The sequence below is a fragment of the Carassius auratus genome, unplaced genomic scaffold (genome assembly GCF_003368295.1).
Source record: "Carassius auratus strain Wakin unplaced genomic scaffold, ASM336829v1 scaf_tig00215205, whole genome shotgun sequence".
Lineage (NCBI taxonomy): Eukaryota > Metazoa > Chordata > Actinopteri > Cypriniformes > Cyprinidae > Carassius > Carassius auratus.
This window is the reverse complement of record NW_020527982.1, coordinates 107,293-128,202: the sequence shown is the minus strand read 5'-3', so window position 1 is coordinate 128,202 and position 20,910 is coordinate 107,293. Positions and strand designations below refer to the sequence as shown.

General features: G+C 38.7%; 2 protein-coding genes across 4 annotated transcripts; both read right to left on the bottom strand.

Annotated features, from left to right (window-relative positions):
* Nucleotides 1-932: 932 nt before the first annotated feature.
* Nucleotides 933-15,901, bottom strand: LOC113093912 (zinc finger protein 335-like). Of its 3 annotated transcripts, none has more exons than XM_026259494.1 (28): nucleotides 15,198-15,901; nucleotides 11,809-12,007; nucleotides 11,454-11,724; nucleotides 11,229-11,306; nucleotides 9,801-10,727; nucleotides 8,941-9,084; nucleotides 8,709-8,867; nucleotides 8,313-8,571; nucleotides 8,027-8,204; nucleotides 7,721-7,833; nucleotides 7,537-7,555; nucleotides 7,264-7,401; nucleotides 7,002-7,078; nucleotides 6,748-6,908; nucleotides 6,443-6,660; nucleotides 6,227-6,326; nucleotides 6,020-6,093; nucleotides 5,051-5,334; nucleotides 4,820-4,958; nucleotides 4,522-4,728; nucleotides 4,279-4,421; nucleotides 3,985-4,124; nucleotides 3,740-3,840; nucleotides 3,511-3,597; nucleotides 3,173-3,256; nucleotides 3,015-3,080; nucleotides 1,681-1,786; nucleotides 933-1,579 (listed from the first exon to the last, which is right to left on the bottom strand). In XM_026259494.1, the coding sequence occupies exons 2-28, from the start codon at nucleotides 11,998-12,000 to the stop codon at nucleotides 1,458-1,460; spliced, it is 4,587 nt and encodes a 1,528-aa protein (XP_026115279.1). In that variant the 5' UTR covers nucleotides 12,001-12,007; nucleotides 15,198-15,901; the 3' UTR covers nucleotides 933-1,457. The 3 variants fall into 3 exon arrangements, with proteins under 3 accessions (XP_026115279.1, XP_026115278.1, XP_026115280.1); XM_026259493.1 differs by having other exon boundaries at nucleotides 4,820-4,961; nucleotides 15,198-15,900; XM_026259495.1 differs by having other exon boundaries at nucleotides 4,820-4,961; nucleotides 7,264-7,380; nucleotides 15,198-15,898.
* Nucleotides 15,902-16,227: 326 nt separating this feature from the next.
* On the bottom strand, nucleotides 16,228-20,640 carry LOC113093908 (matrix metalloproteinase-9). The gene is made up of 13 exons (XM_026259485.1): nucleotides 20,421-20,640; nucleotides 20,048-20,286; nucleotides 19,797-19,945; nucleotides 19,583-19,711; nucleotides 18,935-19,108; nucleotides 18,650-18,823; nucleotides 18,382-18,555; nucleotides 18,147-18,302; nucleotides 17,787-17,991; nucleotides 17,563-17,696; nucleotides 17,304-17,454; nucleotides 17,090-17,193; nucleotides 16,228-16,989 (listed from the first exon to the last, which is right to left on the bottom strand). Exons 1-13 carry the CDS (start codon nucleotides 20,553-20,555, stop codon nucleotides 16,883-16,885), a joined length of 2,031 nt encoding a protein of 676 aa, XP_026115270.1. The 5' UTR covers nucleotides 20,556-20,640; the 3' UTR covers nucleotides 16,228-16,882.
* Nucleotides 20,641-20,910: the final 270 nt, after the last annotated feature.

Below are 20,910 nucleotides of genomic sequence, written 5' to 3'. Positions count from 1 at the left end.
ACTAAACATTGACAAACATTTGCAAATGATGAATAATGTCCACTTCAGACTGGGTACTGCACAAACATGAACAAGTAATTAATAGATTATTTGTTAAGATGTGTAAATAGAGGTCTACACAACAAACAACATTTGCTGACATTTGTAAGCATTTCAATTTACATTAAATATTCATGTTATGTTAATCATTAGGTAACGTTTAGTAAGGTCATTAGTAAACATTAACAAGAACATTATCTCTATGTGAATATATATTAATAAATTATTTTATTATAGATTAGAATTTATTTTGTTTTATTGATGAATCTGTAATGTACTACACACGAAGAATGAGCCAGTAGATGTTTTTCAAGCTGCGGTCACAGAACATTTGAATCTGCTACAACCTTTCAAAGGACATGCTAGTCTAAAAATTTTTACAGTTAGGGAACATGACTTACAGAAAATGTCAGAATTGTGGGGTGAAATGTCTCTTTAAGAGTTAGAGTTACTGAATTTCTCTGCATTGGCTGTGGAGGGAGAAGAAGAGGGCCAGAGTGCTGGTTTGATGGAGGATATCTCTAGTAGGAGAGATGTGTTTATGCCACACTGAGATTCTTTAAGTCTTACAGTCAATAATATAATCATTATTTCACAATTTATTATTTAATAATTATAAGAATATCATCTCCAAATAAGCATGACAAACATATAGCATATAATACATTGAAAGTAACAATATTCATACTTCTGATACATCAGAAATATTTCTTTTAACCTCACACAGCTATGCATTCATTTCTAAGATGTTGAAAAAGACAGCAAGACGTCTTCTTAATGTCTAAAATTGTGCGTGTATATATGTATGTTGTATTATATTCAGCTCCCTTGTGTCATGTGCAACAGCTTTGTAAAATCAGTAGCGAGATGAATTTAAGAAAACCAACGCTTAGTTCAGATAAAGAGGTTTATTTGATTGATTTGATATCCATTTTAGGTTCCTTTCTGTAGCCATCTGAAAGAAAAAGCAAACCTCTAAAACTTAAAAAGCTAATGATGAAACGTCACATTTTATGTAAAATGAATATAAATAATCAACCCTCCCTTATATAAGCACTTTAGCTATGGCTAGGACCTCAATCCTCCAGTCTACGGTTTACACACTGTCACTGAAGTAGCATCCATTGTAGTACATCACAGCAACATATAGAATTAAATACATGGATTCTCTATACAGGCTGCTCTTGGCTTTCATGTTTCTTTTTCATTACAAGGCAAAACACTGTAGGCACAAAAAGATAAACTGCTTTAAATATTTACAAAGGCAAGAGTCGTCTCCTTTTCAGAGAGGATCTAACTGTACATTCACCCGCTTACTGAACAATTTAAGTCTGTGAAACAATTTTGTTACTTAGTATCCACTGCAGTCATCTGAAGCGGAGACGGGCTTCAGATGAATCTCTGTTTGTGTCTTGTTTCTACTGCTCAGTAAAAGTGATGACGTCATACTGGATGCCCTGCTGCTGCAGCTGCTCCAGTTGTTCAGGTGTGGCCTCGGTGTAAACCGTCTGAGTCTGAGCCATGGCTGCGTCTGCAACAGCTGCACACACAAACCAGACAAATCACCAACAAATCACCAGAAGGTGTTTGTTATTGGCGCTGTGAGTGAATAAACCTAAGTGTGAAGGTGTAAGGGCATACCAGTGACAGCGGAATGGGCGGCTGCCTCCAGGTCCTCAGGGTCGACAATCTGCTGCTCGGCAGTGATGGGGACGTACTGGATCTGTCCATCCTGAGACAGGGCAATCTGACACACGACACAGAAGAGATTTACACTTGAACCAGCTTGAGATAATGATTATGCAGCTCATTCTTATTCACTGTTAAATTACTAAAAAAGCGACAGTTCAGACTATTACACTGTTAAACCAAGATTACCACTTCAATATATTACGTTCTTTCAAGCTTTCTATTTATCAAACAATACTGAAAAAAATGTGCATGTTTTCAACAAAAATATTAAGCACTCAATACTAATAATAATCTGAATATTAGAATGATTTCTGAAAGACCATGTGCAACTGAAGACTAGAGCAATTACTGCTAAAATTCAGCTTTACCATTACAGGAATAAATTACATTTAAAAAGATATTAAAATAGAACAGAATAGAACAGTTATTTTAAATTTTAATAATATTTCATAGAGCGCCCTCTGGCGGTAATGTTTTCTCTTGGTTCATTTGTCTTGGCTCTTTTCTCTTCGCCAAGTCGCCAAGTCCTGATTTTGCCGAGTTAGATGTGTGAATGATATTATGTTTCTCATTCATGTCATTTCATTAAAATAGCATTTAGATTCTAAATGCTATTTTAATGAAATGATATGAATGTTTTAGAACAACATTTTACTCGAAAAATATATTCTTGACCATTTCCCTACACCTAAACCTAACCCTAACCATGAGTAATCCCTATAATCAGAGGAAATAATAGATGAATGACACTGATGTACAAGCAACAAACAGTGATTTTAAGCGTATACTTCACAAAATCTATAAACTGGTTCTTCAAATCTGATTGGTTAAACACAATGTTGTTCCAGGGACACCAAAGATGTTGTCCCAGGAACATGTCTCACTTGGTAAAATCAGGTTCTGCATAAGTCGCACCTGACTATAAATCGTAGGACCAGCCAAACTATGAAAAAAAAGTAGGGGTGCTCCGATCACGATCGGCCGATCGTTAATGCGCATCTCGTCAGTAAAGCCGGTTTTCTAATCAGCGGTTAATTCCATCAGGTGCGTGATTTCACATAGAGCAGCTGTTACTACACAGAGCCATTGTTAACTGAGAAGATGCGCCAATAAACGCTGAAAATTAACGTGATTTGCGCATCTTCTCTATTAACAACGGCTCTGTGTAGTATCGGCCGATCGTGATCGGAGCACCCCTATAAAAAAGTGTGACTTATAGTCCGGAAAATACGGTGTATATATATAAAACATAAAACATGTTTGTATTCTGCTCTGGCTTCAACCTGTTGCTCCTGCAGAAACGTTCCATCATGCTCGTACTGAATGTGAGCAATCCGCCCATCCTCCATCTGCAATTCACAATCAGATTTTTTTTTTGTCAGAATTATACTATAACTATAACATCCTACATACCAGAAAAACAGAAAGAGCTTATTCTAACCTGAATGTGGTTTCCTTCAGATACCACCACATACTCCCGTGGGAGCAGGTGCTGAACTCCATCCTGAGAGATGATATACTGGACCTGAGAAAGTACAGGACAGAAGAGGGCATTCAACAGGAGTACAAATTAAGGTCTTGAATTTGTTTGCTGATTATACACACACACACACACACACACACACACTCACTCACACACTACAGCTCAAAAGTTTTTTTAAGGATTTTTTTATAAATATATGAAAGTGTAAAAAAAAAAACTCCAAAAGTTTAACTGTAGTGCATATATATTTTTTGCTGGTTTTCTGAATAAAGCCTCAGTTGTAAAATGAGTCGTACCTCAGTGACCTGATTGTCTCCAGTCATTAAGTGTTGTACCGTCTGTCCATCTACTGTTGTGATCTCATGAATATATGTCGCTTCCTCCTGAGAAATATAGAATTTTGTCAAAAACAAGATGCCAAACCCTCTACATTACACATACATTCATATTTAATAAGCTGCTCTATAATTGGCCAAAAAGAGTCGATCACATTGAGGATGCGAATGAGAAGCAAATGTGCAATACCTGGTCAGAAAGAGTCTGATCCTGAGCCACAATGATGTGTTCCTGACCCAAAGCCTGCTGCAGTCTCTCCGGACTGATGACTGCCTGACCGGCCTGCAGATCTGAACAACACAGGAAAAAGAAATATTATAAAAGCTTAAGTAAAAATAAAAAAATGACAATGTCAAACAATCCGAACAGTACTGTGTGAATCTATTATGTCTAAATAAACAAAATAGAGTCTAACTATCAGAGACAGTACTTACTCTGCAGTGTGGCTAAAGCTTCTTCATCACTATTGACGATGATGGTCTGCTGAGAGGGGACCGAGCGGGTTTTCCGGGGCGAGGGTTCCTGAGTGTGAAGCCTCTCCATGTGGAACTTCAGATGGCCGTTCCGGTTAAACCTTAAAGAGAAACTCAGAGCACTGAGAGGCTGCGGAGGTCTGCGTGTATGTGCCTTGCTTACATCAAGTAGTGGAAGTGTTGTTTAGCCAGTAATGTAAACACCACAATTCTCTAATTTTCTTTGTAATGATAATTTCACAATTGCTCCCTTACCTTTGGCCACAGACCTGACAGGCGTAAGGCTTTTCGTTGGTGTGTGTCATCATGTGGCGTCTCAGGTCTTTCTTGTTTTTAGAGGCAAAACTGCAGCTGTTGCATTTATGAGGCCTCAAATATGCGTGCATGGCCATGTGAGACTAGAATGATAAAAATAGACATACTGTGAAAAGTACTTAACACAAGTAGAAAAAGTTCAGAAAAACTCATAGGCACTGAATTAAAACATGACCAACACACCTTGACTTCTGGCCAAGAAGGTGCTGTGAAGTCACAGTCGGGACATTTGAATGTTTTGGGATCTATGTGCGCCCTCTTGTGGTTCTCCATGTCCGAGCGGCCGTGGAAAGCCTCCATACAGATGCGGCAGGAGAAGCGTTTGGTGTTGAGCTGTTGAGAAGTGGGTGATGGACACAGGGAAGGGGAACCTGGAGCTTCACTGCTCAGCTGCAGGAGGAGAATGTTGTCAGTGAATCTATCCACTGAGAGGGAGCACAATTAGTTATTCCACCTGTGAAGTAACAAAACCGAGTCTCACCTCTACCTGCTGCAGGACTCCATCTGTCAAGCTTGAGCTCAAATAAAACTTCTCTTTATTCTCTTTGAGAGGTGTAGAGATGGACAAGGGCTCGGTGCTCACTTCCATGATCTGAGGCTCTTCTGAGGGCTCCTCTAAACAGCTGCCAAACGCACATCTTTTAGGATCATCTTAAAGGTTTTTTTTCATGTTAAAGGCTTTACAGTGGGTGTTTTTGACATTCGGTAGTACCTGTGTGTCGTTTCTTCAGAAGCTTGCTCCACCACACTGAAATCTGCTCCCTCATATGTACCGATGCCAATCTGTGTCACCTCCTGCGACACACCTGTTGTCTCCTCTTGCTCCATGGTCCCTGTAGCGGTCTCAAATGCCTCCTGCACCAGAGTGTCCCCGTTCTCTGACACATGGAATGTGACGATCTTTTGAGGCTGCAAGGACGAGCCCTCACTCCCAGAGCCAGCTCCGGTCCATGAACCCGTCTCCAGGGTCTTACCATCTGGTTTCAACACTGCCACCTGAGAAGAGTGATCAGTTTATCACAGAAAATAAAAAATCTGGGTGATAGAAAAATATAGAATATATTTATATAGTCACATCATTTCAGTTCAACATTGTGAGGAGTTTAAGAGATATAGATGAAGAAATATAATCATCTATAATAATAAAGAGGCTGATATTATGGATAACTAATAATTACTAAATATTTATTGCATTGTACATGATCTACAATATGCCGGCTTTTGGCAAAAATAATCTTGTAATTCAACCAGCTAAGTATTGTGTGTAAAGCATCTCTGATGAATCTGTTTTTAAATAATTTATACTTTGTAATACTCCATCGCAAAACATTTTTTATTGTTTTCTATTATACGTTTTATTGCTTATTGTTATAGTAAAAATATAACAACCTTATATAAGAATATTTACCTATATTTATTTATTTTTTTACTTTGCTTTTCTTATAACGTAGGCCCGTTATACATTCAACTAACAGAACCAATCCAGATATGTTTAATGGAAAGTACTTAATATATATTTTTGTTATTTTACTATAAATGTAACCCTAAAATAGCTTTTTTGGCGTTTTGTAGAGTTGCATCTGAAATCTGTACACTTTAATAGAAAGTATGTCATACACATTATGTATTTATAATATTATTTTATATTCGAGGAGATGATGCGAGTGTTTCAGTACAGTACCTGCAGTTCTCTGGCGTTCCTCATGTTTAGCAGCAGATCGAGAGCATTCTGGGCTGAGAGGTCTGTAGTCTGGGCTGTGAGAGAGGGTAAAGATTCAATGTAACACTGTAAGCTTAATATTAATAAGGTGAATGATATTCATAACCACACTAACTTAATATTTTAAGTGGGTCCAATCACTGACCCACTGATCACTTTTCTACTGACCTTCCTCGTAAATGATAGTAGTGTTTCCCAGTTCATCTTGAGATACAGATGTGTTCTCTAAGGTCTCCATGGTTTGGAAAGTAATGGGGTCCACTGTTACCTTTAGTTGTAAAAACGAATATTATATATATATACGTAATATATACGTATATGGAGATGTTGGGATTTTCTTCAGTTCAGATACAAGGGCTTTAAAAGGCATATCAATGTACTTACAATGGTCTCTTGAAATCCATTGGTTTCGTTCTGTAATCTCAGCTCCTCAATCTGCTGCATACTGAAAGCAGGCGTCTGGCGCCGGCGAATTGGCTCTTCTGGATGGGATTGGCTCCACTCATCGAAGGCCTCGGGATGGCGACACTGCACATGCAGCCGCAGGTTCTTCCTGTGTCTGGTCGTGAAGTGGCACATGTCGCATGAGAAGGGCTTTTCACCTGATCAGATGGTGAAGATGGACAGGTATCTTCAGAAAACCTTCCTTCTGCCAAACAATTTAACGTTCTAATGATTACACAACTCACCAGTGTGTTTAATGGCAATGTGGGACACCAGGAAATCCTCTTTACTCGTGGAGTATTTGCACTCTTCGCATTTGAACGGTTTGTCGCTGGTGTGGGACAGCTGGTGATTAAGCAGGTGCTTTTTGTCATTGCAGGTGTACTCACAGAACTCACACTTAAACCTGATGCAGGAGAAATGAAAAATAGCAAGCTTTACTTTACTTTATGTTTCACAGTGGAGTTCAGTTTTTAAGAGGAACAGACATCTCACTTACATGCTGTTGCCACAATTCTGTATGTGTGTGAGAAGATGCATTTTAAAAGTGTAGCGCTTCTTGAAGGATTTCCCACACTGCAAAGCAAACACATTTATACTAGTGTGAACATGGCAGATATACAGGGCACATTTCACAAAAACATTGTAAGCCAATATAGATCACAGTGACTTTTTTATCTGTGTTAGCGACAATGTGCTAAGGCTTATTTACCGATTCATCAAAACTAGTTTAATTAAGAAAATTTAAAGAAGAACTTTACCTTGTCACACATGTGAGGTTTCTCTGTGCTGTGTGTCTTCATGTGCTGCGTCAGGCGTTTCTGCATGGGGTACACTCGACAGCAGATGGGGCATGGAAATTCGGACACTTTAGGAACCTGTGAAGGTTTGACACAAGACTGCTGTTGCATAAAAAGCTATCCCTATCAAACAACTCTAAGCTAACTTTATCTGATACATCATGTCAATAAAGACAATTTCCTTGAAACATGAATGATTGTTTGTTCACATATGGTTCACATCTTTGACCTCACCATGTCTGTCTTCCGACTCCTAAAGGAGAGGAAAAAAGACCATTAATAAACACTTTAGACATGTTATGTCATGTGTAAATTTGAAATTAATAAAAACAAATGTATATAGATGACCTCAAGGGGTTTGACAAAATAAAATTCACAACAATCGATTCATCAAAAAGGAGGCATGCTGAATTCTTACTTGCTTTTGTTGTGGACAGCTGAGTGCCGGATCACGTCTTTCTTATAAACACTGGAGTAATCACACACCTCACATTTGTATGGTTTCGTACCTTCATGATTGAACATGTGCTCCTACAGGACAAATACATCAATTTTATAGTTGTATAAATTAGACATTAGCACATATTACACAAACATTTCAAATTTAATATAAAAAACAAACAAACTAAAACTTTACAAATACCTAATAATTTAACTAATAAAAGTGAATAAAATACATTTTTATGGATTTATAGATTGTCAGATGAAGGAATCTAGTTCTTACCTTCAGTGAGGACCACCGTTTGCAGCGGTAGCTGCACTGCAGGCACTTAAAGCATTCAGGGTCATTTCCCTCATGAGAATCCACATGGAATCTGAGATCCTCTTGCGACAGAAAGCGAGAACCACAGATCCAGCAGTTATGAGGCCTTAGCAGAGGCTTGAGGGATCTGTAGTACTTGCTAAAAAGTTAAATGAGTGTTTAAAAATGGACAAGGATTTCTAAGATAAGATTTTGTGTCCAACAGACAAGACATGGATGATCAAAGAATAGCATGGGTATTACTTACTTGCGATTCATGAACTTTTTGTACTTCTTTTGAAGGAATCTCTTAGAAGGCCGGCCTCGTTTTTTGGGTAAAAACTCCAGGTCATCAGGGCCTGTGTTTGACGAGGGATCTTTGTTTTCTGAATCTGACTGGCTGACGACTGGTTCCACTGCTGCACCATTGGATAGAGAGGAAGATCCATTCTCCAGTCCAGAGGAACTTGCTTCTTCAGGAGCTTGAGGGTCCTCTGCATTGTTTGTTTGAGAAGCCGCTACTGACTCTTGTTTCATGCAAAGGTGAAAATAAGAGTTATCTCAGATCTATGAGATAAGTTGTGAAGTAGATTTATGACTTGAATGTTAGTGTGTTTTAAATGTAATATTTTATTCAACTTCTTAGACCTGAAAAGCTTAAGACCTGAGTCAGGAAGGAATTTGCGGGGTGGCCCCACTATCCTGCGGGGCCGTTTCCGTGAGGAAGAGGAAGAGGATGAAGAGCAGGAAGGAGGAGGAGTGCAGTGACTGGAAGCCAATCTGGACCTGGCCTCTTCATCAGCTGGCTTATAATCACTGTCACCTGAATGCAGATAATAAAAAATAATTTTAAAAAGGAAATGAAATATAGAGTATGCAAACTGCTCTCCACTGACCTTGATCATCAAGAGCGCCTGCATCAATGATGTCATCTTCTTCCTCTTCTGGAGGCTCCTCCTTCTTGACCTCAGCGACCGCTCGTGCCCTACTCTCGGATTTTCGAGGACGCCCCCGCCCACGTTTCTTTTGGCCCGGAACACCTACATGAGATAACAAATTCTGAACAAGAGCATCTTAACAGAACTGCATACATAAGCAAGACATCCCTATTTTTGTTTTAAGTTATTGCACTTTTGTTTATTAAGTGAGGCCAGAGAAGAACTGGCCCTACAAGTGAGTCTCATTTCTCCCAAAGTTTTTTTCTCCATTTCTGTAACTTGATAGGTTTTGGGGTCCTTTCCACCCTTGCCTCTGGTTTGCTTAGTTAGGGTTTAACAGACTCTTAATATTCAGTAATAATATCAGTTTGACTGCACTGACATTAACGTATGAGAACAGAAGATGAACTGAACTTGAGCTGGATGATGTTTTCTGTAGAGCTAATTGTACCTGAATCAAACTTATAACGGATTAACTTTACACAATTATTGAACTGAACTGAACCAACACTGAACTGACATGAGCTCAATTATGACGCTATTGTATTTTTAGAGATGCTTTACATGAGATGTTGATGAAGCTTGCATTATTTGCTGCTCAATTTCCAATTTCCAGTTCTGCTGCTTTTAAATGTGCTAAATAAATATATTTTGACATGATTTGACTAAAAAGCCTTTGTGGCCATCATGTGCCCTTAAAGTTTCAAATACATTTTCTTAAGCATAAAGTATTACTCCATTTTGCACAGGGGCAGATATTAAAAACAAAGAGTTGAATTTACATTTGAAAAAGAGAAAATTAGCACCTCCTTCTTTACCTGGTGGTTTAAAGTGTTTGTCTCTCATGTGGTTGATGAGCGTATCCTTGGAGACACTTTTATACGGGCACATCTTACACTTAAACTGCTGTACGATCACCACCTCCATCATTTCCTCTAGCTCAGCCATGTCTGGGGTTCTGTGCCCAGACTCAACCACCACCCCAGACTCCACCACTTCGGGCTCTGGATGGGTGGAATATGTCCCACTGCTACTTATGTATGGGCAGGGCAAGTTATCATTGCAGTCCATTTGATCAGTGAGCTGGGATCCGACGGTGTCAGCCAGTGAGTGCCGAACTGCACCCTCGTCGGCATATAGCGAGCCCTGGGGCAGATAGGAGTGCTGGGGCTCGTCTACCGCACTTCCTTCCTGCTCTGATGCTGAGACATGCTCCCTATCATCCATGCTGCTGTCGATATACCGTGAATGCTGCGGCCGCTCCACACCCTCGGCACTGTACTCCACGTAGTCATCACTGCACTCCACGACGTACCGGGAGGAGCAAAACGAACGCCTCTGAGGGCTACTGTTCGTACCACTGCACTCTGCTGCGTAACGCCCAAGAGGTTCTTCCGAGTCGGCCATATTGTAGTTGGTGACCCCTGAATGACGTGGGGTCTGGTCTGGTTCAGCTCCTGAGCACTCGATGTAGCGGGCCTCTCTGGTCTGGTCTGGGTCTTCTTCTCCACTCCACTCTGTGTACTGGGAATGCTGCGGCTGGTCTGGGCGACTGCAGCTGCTGCTGCCATCGTCGTGCTCACGGTATCCGGAGTGTCCAGGCTGGTCGGGTTCCACACTGCCCTGCGGGTTATCTGACAGGTCTGCCTGGTCCAAGCACGTTGAGGTGGGTCCATCAGCAAGTGCTTCAACGGCAATGCGGCTTGACAGTGCAGAGGAAGACATCTGAGCCACCATAGGAGCTCCTATACACAGTGAACAAAGGTAACGGCTATTTGAATACCCAAGAACTACCCCTCTTTCATCATTATTTACTCATGTTGTTCTAAATCTGTATGCATTTTCTTCTATGCAACACATAAGAGGATATTTTGAAGAACGTTGGTAACTAAACACTTTTGGTTCCCACTGATTCCATTCCATTTTTTTCCCTTCAGTGGAAGTCAATGGGACCTGAAACTATTCAGGGTCCCAACATTCCTCAAAATATGTTGTTGGTTTTTTACATACAGGTTTGAAATGGAAAGAGGGTGAGTAATTTCATTTTTACACAGACTATCCCTTTAAGTCAATTTGAAATGTTGAAAAGGATTTGGTCATTCAGCATAGTTAATCTTAACCGTTCTGACTCCAAGGCCCATTTGGAACACACTGTTTTTAATCACTTATTCAAAAGAAGCACCTACTCATGGAGTATGCAATTTTACATACAGCCCTTAATCTCAAACTCTAGGGATCTTTCGTACCGTCATCAGGACCTTGGAGTATCAGATACTGTGTGGTCTCTGCACTACCATCCTCTGCACTTGTAACTGCAATACATCCTGCAAAATAGGTATAGAAACACAGTATTTATATTGAATACTACATAAACATAAAGATGACAATGTTTACCATATTGAACTGGTAGACATTGTCCTTTTATCATACTTTGGGTGTGATATAAAAGGAGAGGCAAGAGGTTTCTCTACCGTTCATGATGTCGGGTCCAATGGTGGATTCAATGATCTTGTCAATAGCTGAGCCGAGATCAGAGGATGTGGAAGCGGTGGAATCAGAAACCATCATTCCTCCTTCAGAGACAGCACTGGAGTGGACCAGGACCTGGACAGACTCTGACACCAGGACCGACTGTGTCACTGTGGAGACGCTGGACACACTGGTTGACTGGGCCACAGAAGAGGAGTCTGGGAGATTAACTCTTCGCACATCTGTACTGGAGCTTGTCTCCGGGATAAAAACCTAAAGTGCATCCCAAAAAATTAACCTTGATGTGAATTACAAACTTACACGCGGAGATATAAATGTGTGGGTTGATTGTCTTACCACAATTCCCTCAGAGCTCTGTCCTACGTGACAGTCTGATTCTGGGGCCGTGGCAGGAGGAGCCGCCGCATCGCTGCTATCAGCAGACATGGCTTCTGAAGACTCCATGCCCATCCCGCTCTCCGACGGCTCCTCCATCCCAGAATGCCCCACATCGCTGCTGCTCTCCACCTCCATCTCCTCAGAGTCCATCTCTGCTCTGTGGGAAAGTGTCTGACTCTCAGTAATACAGCACTAAATTGGACATTGTCTCCTACATGAAACATTCAAGGGCATGGCCGATGAGTGGACAAGCGTGAAAAGTGTAATGAAGTTTAATCATTTTATTGAAAAATTTATTTATTTTATTTTGATTTATTAACGTGATTTTGTGGAAGGTCAATATTTGAATATTTATATTAAGTATATTTTAAAGTTTAAAGCTTATACTGTTTTATTTTTAACTTTGGACTCAAGTAAAAAGAAACAGGTAACACTTTAGAATATTGATCTATTAGTTAATGTTAGTTCATTTATTAATGAACATGAACAGAACAATACACTTGTATTTATTTAATTTACCTATTTATTTATATATTGATTTATACATTTACTTATTCCTACATTTCGTTATTTTCACATGTATTTTCTTTGTCTGTAGGGTAATGAGGAGGGTGAGTTTTACGGCAGGAAAATCAATCAAGACGAGGAGTAAGATCTGAGGCCACAGTGGTTCCTTGATATTGATATTAAATGTCTTCACTGGTGATATGAGATTTTAGCCTCACTGGACATTTAGATCAACAAGCAAGTCATGTACAATTATTGTATTTCATTTGGGCACCACAAGGTGTCCATGCGGCCTCAAAGCTTACAATTCGCCTACTCTGACTCATTGCTATTTATTAAAATGATAATAATAATAATAATAATAATAATAAATCACTAAATTTAGAAATAAAAGGAAAAAATAACTACATGTGGAAAAAATATATACATAAATAGGGAAATAAAAGTATAGTTTGCATATATTTTTTTTTTAGTATTCCATTACTTTCATTTGTTTGTATATACTGTACATATATATATATATATACACACACACACACACACACACACACACACACCCACACACACACACACACACACACACACAATTTTTCCTTTTTTTTTTTTTTTACATTTCTTTGTATATTTATGTATTTATTTATTTCTATTTTGTTTTCAGGTTTGGCATTCCATAAATCAGAATATGAACTCTAAAATGCACATCAGTTTTTCTCCCCAGCTGGCGTTAGCCAATAAGATTTCAGTGAAAGTGGAGAAGGGAAGAGTTCACATATACGTCTTAGCTGACGTAATGTTAAGTTACCGCCTCGAGAGGGAACCATTATGAAGAAAACGTTTAATGTGGTTTAATGGAAGAAGATAGCAGTATGAAAAGGTCTTCATTAACCCACATTTTTCTTTATAATGACATTTTAGAGCTTTCTGCTTTTTTTTTCGGCTTAGCTGCCTTCCTGTATGTAGAATATTTTATAATAAGCTGTATATTGAATTTGGCCTTTTTATATATTTATTTTTTTCAAATCATTATAAGCATTTATTCTATGGAGGGAGAAAACACATAACGTGCAATTTTGTGCATTGTGTTCATATTCTGGGCTTGTCTGTAAACAGTATGCTTTATTAATTATGCAGTACTGAATTTGTCCCTCCAGTGTCAGTGTTTTAGTACATTGACCCACATTAAGCATTTCAGAATGTCCCAGAACGATGCCTTGAACTAAGCACTGACCGTATTTCTTCATACTTGAGTCCAAGTTCAAAATAACACTCTATGAACTGCTCCATTGTGAATGTATGGATCTGTTTCAACCACCGCAGGCTGTAAAGTTTGCACAAATTCATGAAGTCAATTTTTCATTTATTCACAGAAGTATAGATCCACCTGCAGATTTTCTGAAGAATTTGCACAAGAGAATTGTTGCAATCAAGTTGTACAACCAGATTTCTAAATAAACTAGAAATTTCAAAATTATTTATTGCATCACATTTATTGCATTTTATATTTTGTGTTGCATTGTTTTATTGTTATTTCATACCCTACAGTAGTGTCAAATTCTCCCAGGGTAGGGATGGACAATACCCACTGATCTATATATATAACTGTATTATAGATCAGTGGCAATATCACTTATTTTGTTTTCGATACGATACCGATATTTTTCAAGTAAATATCATCAATAATGATACTTCAGAACTTAACTTTTAAATTATGAAATTTACAAAATTATTAAATTAATAGGAAAATGGATAATGATTACCACCTAACTTTGTTTAAAATACATTTTAACATTCAATGCACCTTAATTGTAACTTATTAGGTTATATTTTTGTTTACACATGGTTCAAATGTTTTTTTGTTTACACATGATTCAAATCTACAAATACTACAGTTATGATCTATGGTCACTCAATTTAGCAAAACCATGATTAATTTTCATAAGGGACTGCCAGTGACAGGCTGTTGCATGCATAAAAACCTTTTTATTCTGACAGTGTATGATTTCCAAGTTTTTTGTCGTTGTTTCTGTACGCTGACATCGGTTATTCATCCAATGCAATGTTGTACGCATTATTAAAATAATTTTGATACATAATAATAAAAAAACTTGTAAATAAAACACAAAAATAATATTGATATTTTTCAATACTCTTGTCAGTATCGATACATCGATAATTCGGATCGATACACCCATCTCTACCCCGGGGATGAATAATTATCGTCTTGGTCTTGTGATGGCACCTTTCTAGGTCACTCAAGCACATTATAAGCTTACCAGCAAAACCACAAGTGTGGTCCAGGTATAAAATGCACTCGAGTTACAGAAAAAACATAATCTAAAACGTTTGATTTCTCACATGTGCTCAACCGATATCAGTCCCTCCCCACCAGAACACCCGTCCAGTTGTGCTTGGGACATTAAGTCTTTCTCTTTACTGAAACGTATCAATGACAAAGGGGTTCTGGTTTTTGCTCAACATTACACGTTCTGATGTTGAGCACACCAACAATGTAATGAAGAACATGTCACTATATCAGATGCTAATATAACACCCGAGTCGTCTCACGGACTGCCACTGCTCTTTGATAGTTTCAATTTCTAAACACTAGCGCGTGTGTGTGCTGCCCTTCGTTCTGCCTGCTCGCGCAGCGCCATTTTCCCTCCCGCCGCTCCAAGTTATTTTTTCCGCTCAGGCGATATGAAGAACCGCTCGGGGACCTCGAGGGCCTGCACGAGCAGGGAGAGCCAGTTCGCCCGAATGTTTTTCTCTTGCCCATCATGGAAGAAACTGTATTTGTTCACAATTTTACACCATCATTTTGAGCTAGGATTTTTTCTTACCTTGAATGGACGATCGGGTTGCTCTTCGGGCACGCGAATGAGGCGAAATAAAATAGATCTTTGAAAGCGAATTGTTGGTCTGGTTTCTAGTCGGGCGCCATCAGCGTCTCCTCGCTTCCTGTCCTCAAAGCTGGCCGGAACTCATTTATCCGCCAGGGGGACAGACGAGAGGGAGAAACCCTTAATCTGTTTTATAATGTATCTCGATTTATTTTTTAAGTGATGTCATATTTACAGAACATGAATATTGACAATCTAGATTAATATTTTTTAGTGTTTTGTCAAATAATGGTGAGAACTGGAGGACTATTGCTCGCAGAGGATGAAACCACCGAGTGTCTCGCGGATTAATATGAACCCAGTTGTTTATCCTAACATTCTCATTTATAATTATATGATAGGCCTTAAATATTATTTTTATTTCACAGATTAAATATGAGAGGGGTTATTTATTATAAAGGAGTTAATTTACATTCTTTTAAATCTGTGCCGCGGATATAAATGAGATGTGCTGTCATTCTTCGAAAACTACAACTAACATATTTTGACCGTTAAAAAAGAATAACATTAATGAAAATCGGGAAAATCGAGTTTTGGTAAATTATTTAGCAGCATTAAAATGACACCGAGATTGCTCTTTTGTCAGTATTTTTTTATGTCATTTATGTATCAAATATTATATGAAAAGTAATTGTTCTATTTATTTTATCAGTAATTTTATTTCAGTTTCAACTGTATTTTGTATCAAAATGCTAACTGTTGTAATAAAATGTGTGTGTGTGTGTGTGTGTACATTAATGGCTACTGCACAAATGTGACACTTGAAATCTTTTAATATTAACTAGCTGCTAAATGTCAAATATTAGTGGGGCAACAGTTTTAAATTGTCTGCAGTTATTCGATTTCGAATATTAAATAGCATTTCAAACCGATTTGTATTTTTGTGAAAACTTGTTATATAGAACAAATTCAGCATTTTGCAGTATTTTCAGATTCTTAAAGTTATAATAATGATCAGTTGCACAAGGAATGAATGGTCTTGTTTACACATTTATTGAGTAATCATACACAATGCAACAAACAAATACAAATATAAATAAGTGGAATGTGGAACATTAAATTAATAGTATTGTATCACTTACACCAGGCAAATGATTTCACAATACACCAAAATCTGGACTTAATAACAACTCAATATTAGCTCTAAGGCTAAAAATAAACCTTTGCTTTAAAAACCATATGAGTGGGGTCAACACTGAGAAAATGATGCTTTGCTAACAAATGCATTTATGCTACAATTTTCCCTGAGGTGATGCCACTCAAAAACAAACTTAATTCCTAGAATTAGACTGGCAGTGCCTCATTACAGTTTTATAGAACAAGATTAGTTTCTCTCATTGTGCTGTTAAGAAACTCATCAGGAACAAAGCAGTTATAGAGTAAGCGGAAAATAAATTATAAGACCACGTTAAAGCTGACAGACAAATATGCTTAACATCCTGTTTCATGTACCTATGATCCTTTCAGTGCTAAATCAGTTCTTTCACTATAACAGTTAAAGACCAAATCTCCATAACAGACTTTAAATTTAATACATTCTGTCTTCCTCACTTCATTTTACACTGAAGAGAAATGGTTTCCCTGTTAAAAAGGGCTCTGTCATCAGGTTAGGATGTTGGACGCTTTCACTGTGCACATTTAAGGAGGTCGTACCTCACATAACCAACTCGGTCAACCTGCCTTTTGGCATTCATTCTCCAGTAGAAATTCTCTCGGCAGAAGTAAAAGGATCCTGGAAAATAAAATAAAAAAATAGCAGAAACAAATGTCATTTGCTTGATCAAATAAATCAGAGTAGTTAATCTGTCTCATTTTAATATAATCTCACTTACTCTTGTAGAGGAACACATCATGTGAATCAGGGGGAACTCCACCAAAAACTGCATCAGTGAATTGAGGGTATCCTTTGTCTATGGTCTGAGCCTTTAAATCGAGTCTGTGACAATAAATAAGAGGTAAGAATACTGTGGGAAAACTACAGTTACAGAGCTTTACACTTTCTAATTACCTCTTGCACATTATAGTCCTGCAGCAAGGTTCACTTACCTCCAGAAGTTCTCTCCATTAAACAGCAGCACCTTGCCTTTTCCTCTCTGTGTGGCACCCTCCACTTTGTCCAAGCTGCTTGGCAGGCCGAGCTTCTCGATTTTACGTGGTCCAAGAACCTCATTTCCAGTATAAACCCAGAACTGTTTTCCTGTGTGCATGAGATACAGTTGAAAAAATATATATATACATACCTCTAATATATCTTAATTGGAACATGTTTGGAAATAATATCAAAATATCGCAACCTGGTAAGTACCTGCAAAAAAGTAGATCTTCTGTGTTTGCTGGTCCTCAAAGGCAGTGTTGATGACCTTTGGCAGGGCAGGCCACTTCTTAGATGTCAAGAAAGGACCTTCGCGGTCTCCTTTTTTTGAGTTCTTCCAGTAGTGCCTTTAAGAGAGAATTGAGCATAATAAAGTTTGTTTTCTGAGTTACATTTGTTAGTACATGTTTCTAATTATACAGAATTATAGCGCATACCCATCCTTGAAGAAATGAAGCTCTTTCTGTATTTCAGTGATGGTATCAAATTCATTGATTTGGCAGACATCCTGTGAAGGGTCTACATGAACTGTGGTAGAAACAGTGGTTGTTTTCTCACTAGGGGTGGGTTTAGTTGGCAGAATCGAAGAGGAAGTGGTGAACTGTGGCTCCGGAGGAGTGGGATTAGGGCCAGTATTAGATCCTGAAAAACAACAACAATTAAATAATACAGCTATAAGACCAGAACTGTACAAGACTCTTGGGGTTTCAACATCAAAAATCTTGAATTTTGAATAAGAAAATACATAGTAAACCCTAACAATCAGTAAGTGATGGACGGTTTAATTGGATAAATACCATAAAGATACTGAATGCCATCAATATCATCACGATTCAGAGGGAAATCCTTTATGTATTTGTACATGGGATACATCAGAGCGTCTTTGATGTTGGAGTGGTCCAAGCCAAGCGCATGTCCAAACTCATGAGCAGCCACCAGAAACAGACTGTATCCTGTGAGAGAAAAGACCTGTTAGCCAATGTCTCACTTTTCATATTTTTATAGTGCCTGAAGGAGATGATTATCACTTACCCTTATCAGGGCAAAATCCCCATTTTTTATCTGTGTCATAATTGCTGGTAGTTGCACACCAGAGTCTACCATCATCACGGCCTTCACTGGTGCAAGCAGAGTATTGGTTTCCAAGGAAGGTGAACGGAAACTGGCATGGGTCACCTGCTGAATTACCACCAATCACGGCTGTATCTGTAAGGGGAGGTATTATAGCATTTTAATATGTGTATATATTTGACTTGATTAAAGTTTCAGGGTTAAGACTTAAGGTATGAGAGCTGCTTACCTCTGTTAGGGCAGAATCCATACTTCTTATCAGTGTCAAAGTTGCCTGTAGTGGCACACCAGCGATACCCATCATTTCGTCCTTCTGTAGTGCATTTGTCATATTTCACCCCCAGAAACACGAAGGGGAAAGAACATGGCGCTCCATCGCTGTTCCCGCCAAATGTGAAGAGAACTGGAAGAAAACAGAGACAGAATGTTAGCCGTGCTCATAATAATAAATGATTTATAAATAAATCCACATCTAAAGGTCAAAGGAATTAAAGCCCATTACTGGAACACTTACGCTCACTGGGGCAGAAGCCATATATCTTGTCCTTGTCATAGTCTTTGGTGGTTGCGCACCAGGGGAGATCATCTGTGCGCCCCTCTGTGGTGCAGCTGGAGTAAGATTTTCCCTCAAACAGGAAGGGGAAGTGACACAGTGCACCCTCTGCGTTACCATAGTAGGTTTTAATCGCTGAAAGAGACACATCAATGTCATTGTCTTCTCCACAAATTTTAAGACAGGGTATACAGGGGTAAACATGTTGACCTGACGTGAGCTATACATTTTTTTTATATATTTTATATATTTATATATATATATATATATATAAGAGCTCATTGCATTATTTCTGAAAACAATTAAGTGTGATATTATAAAGACAGTATGTTTCCAAATTGAATTAAGTGGCTTTTTTATTGTCATCGGGTGGAACACAAAGCAAATAATAAGAGCTATGCATGTATTATCTAAGGACTAATTTATACCACATAGGAATTAATAATACTATATACTCAAAACTGTAGAGGGAGCTAATGTTACACTATGGATCCCATGCAACTGTTAGAGAGTATGATGATGCATGGTGTTTAAATTACTTACTGTATATATTAAATACATACAGTGAAAATGGGGTGTACTGAAATATGAATGAAGAATCATTCTTACCTGGTCCAGTGCCGAGGGTCCAGTATTCATCATCATCAAAATGGGCATCCCCCTGTATTCCCTTTCCTGGGGGATAGGCGTGAGCCAGCAGCCCATCTTTCCCATCAAAAGGGTAGGGATCGCCGTGATCTGAAACAAAACAACAGCTCAGTCAAACTCATTCAAACAGTGGTCAATCTGAAAAAACGTTAAAGTATTACAAAAACCAACTCACCTCCAACCCCAAAGGAGATCATGATGTCAGCAGTGCCGTCAAAGAGACGCGTGAACTTCAGAGGGGTAACATCACTCCAGACTTTGAAAGCTCTGGCAAAGGCGTCATCGATCACAGAGGCGTCCATGTCGGGTGAGTAGTTCACAACCCTGCATATCAAAACAACACATTGGCATATAGCGTGTTCATTACAAACCTATGAGATGTGTCGATTAATAGTTAAGGTGTCAGTGGTGTAGATAATATCCCACCTGTATGAAACATCATTGCTATCCCACTTCAGGTCTCCTGTGAAAGTTTGATAGTTGCGGATGTCTGGGACCCCACAGCGAGGCTGCTTCATGGCATCAACCGTGGCCTTGTCAAGCGAGCCGGTCTCATCCAGCCCGAGCTGCCTCTGGAGCTTCCTCAGTGCTTTAGAATTGGACATGTCTTCCGGCAGTCCACTCTTCTGGAGAACATCTGTGTAGCCATAACGCTTCAGGTATTCCTGGAGTCAAATATTTAAATAGGATATTTATACAGAATAATAAAATCAACTGCAATGTACGATTTCAAAAGTAGATGGTTGAAAGGAAATATTAAAAAAAAATAAAAAAATGAACTAAAACTTGATATACTCACAGCTGCCAGCTGTACGTCTGTCATGTTCTTGATTACATCATGAGGGAACGCCACATACACAGATTTGAGCGGCACACACCAGGATGTTAAAGAACAGGTTCCAAGAACCAGAAACGCCAGGACTCCAAGTCTCATGATTAGTGCTTCAAGTCGCTGATCAAGTCAAATTTGATAAGAAAGCAGAATCTAAACTTGAACAAGAGGGAGAACAAGAAATGTTGTTTCTTCTTCTCCTGATCTTCCCGTCTTCTCTGGTGCCCTGAAGGCAGTATTTATATGGTCCCCTGGCCTTAGTCACTGAGCACCCACCCACCGTCATTTTAACACTCCCACTTACTAGTGCATGCCCACTGAAAAGGAGTGATTTATTTCATCCATTCAAAAAGAAGGGGCTTTCCAAAAACCTCACATGAAGCTTGAAGACACTAACGATAACAAAAAATAAAATATGAACATAAGTATCAAAGCATATTTGAATATAAATATAATA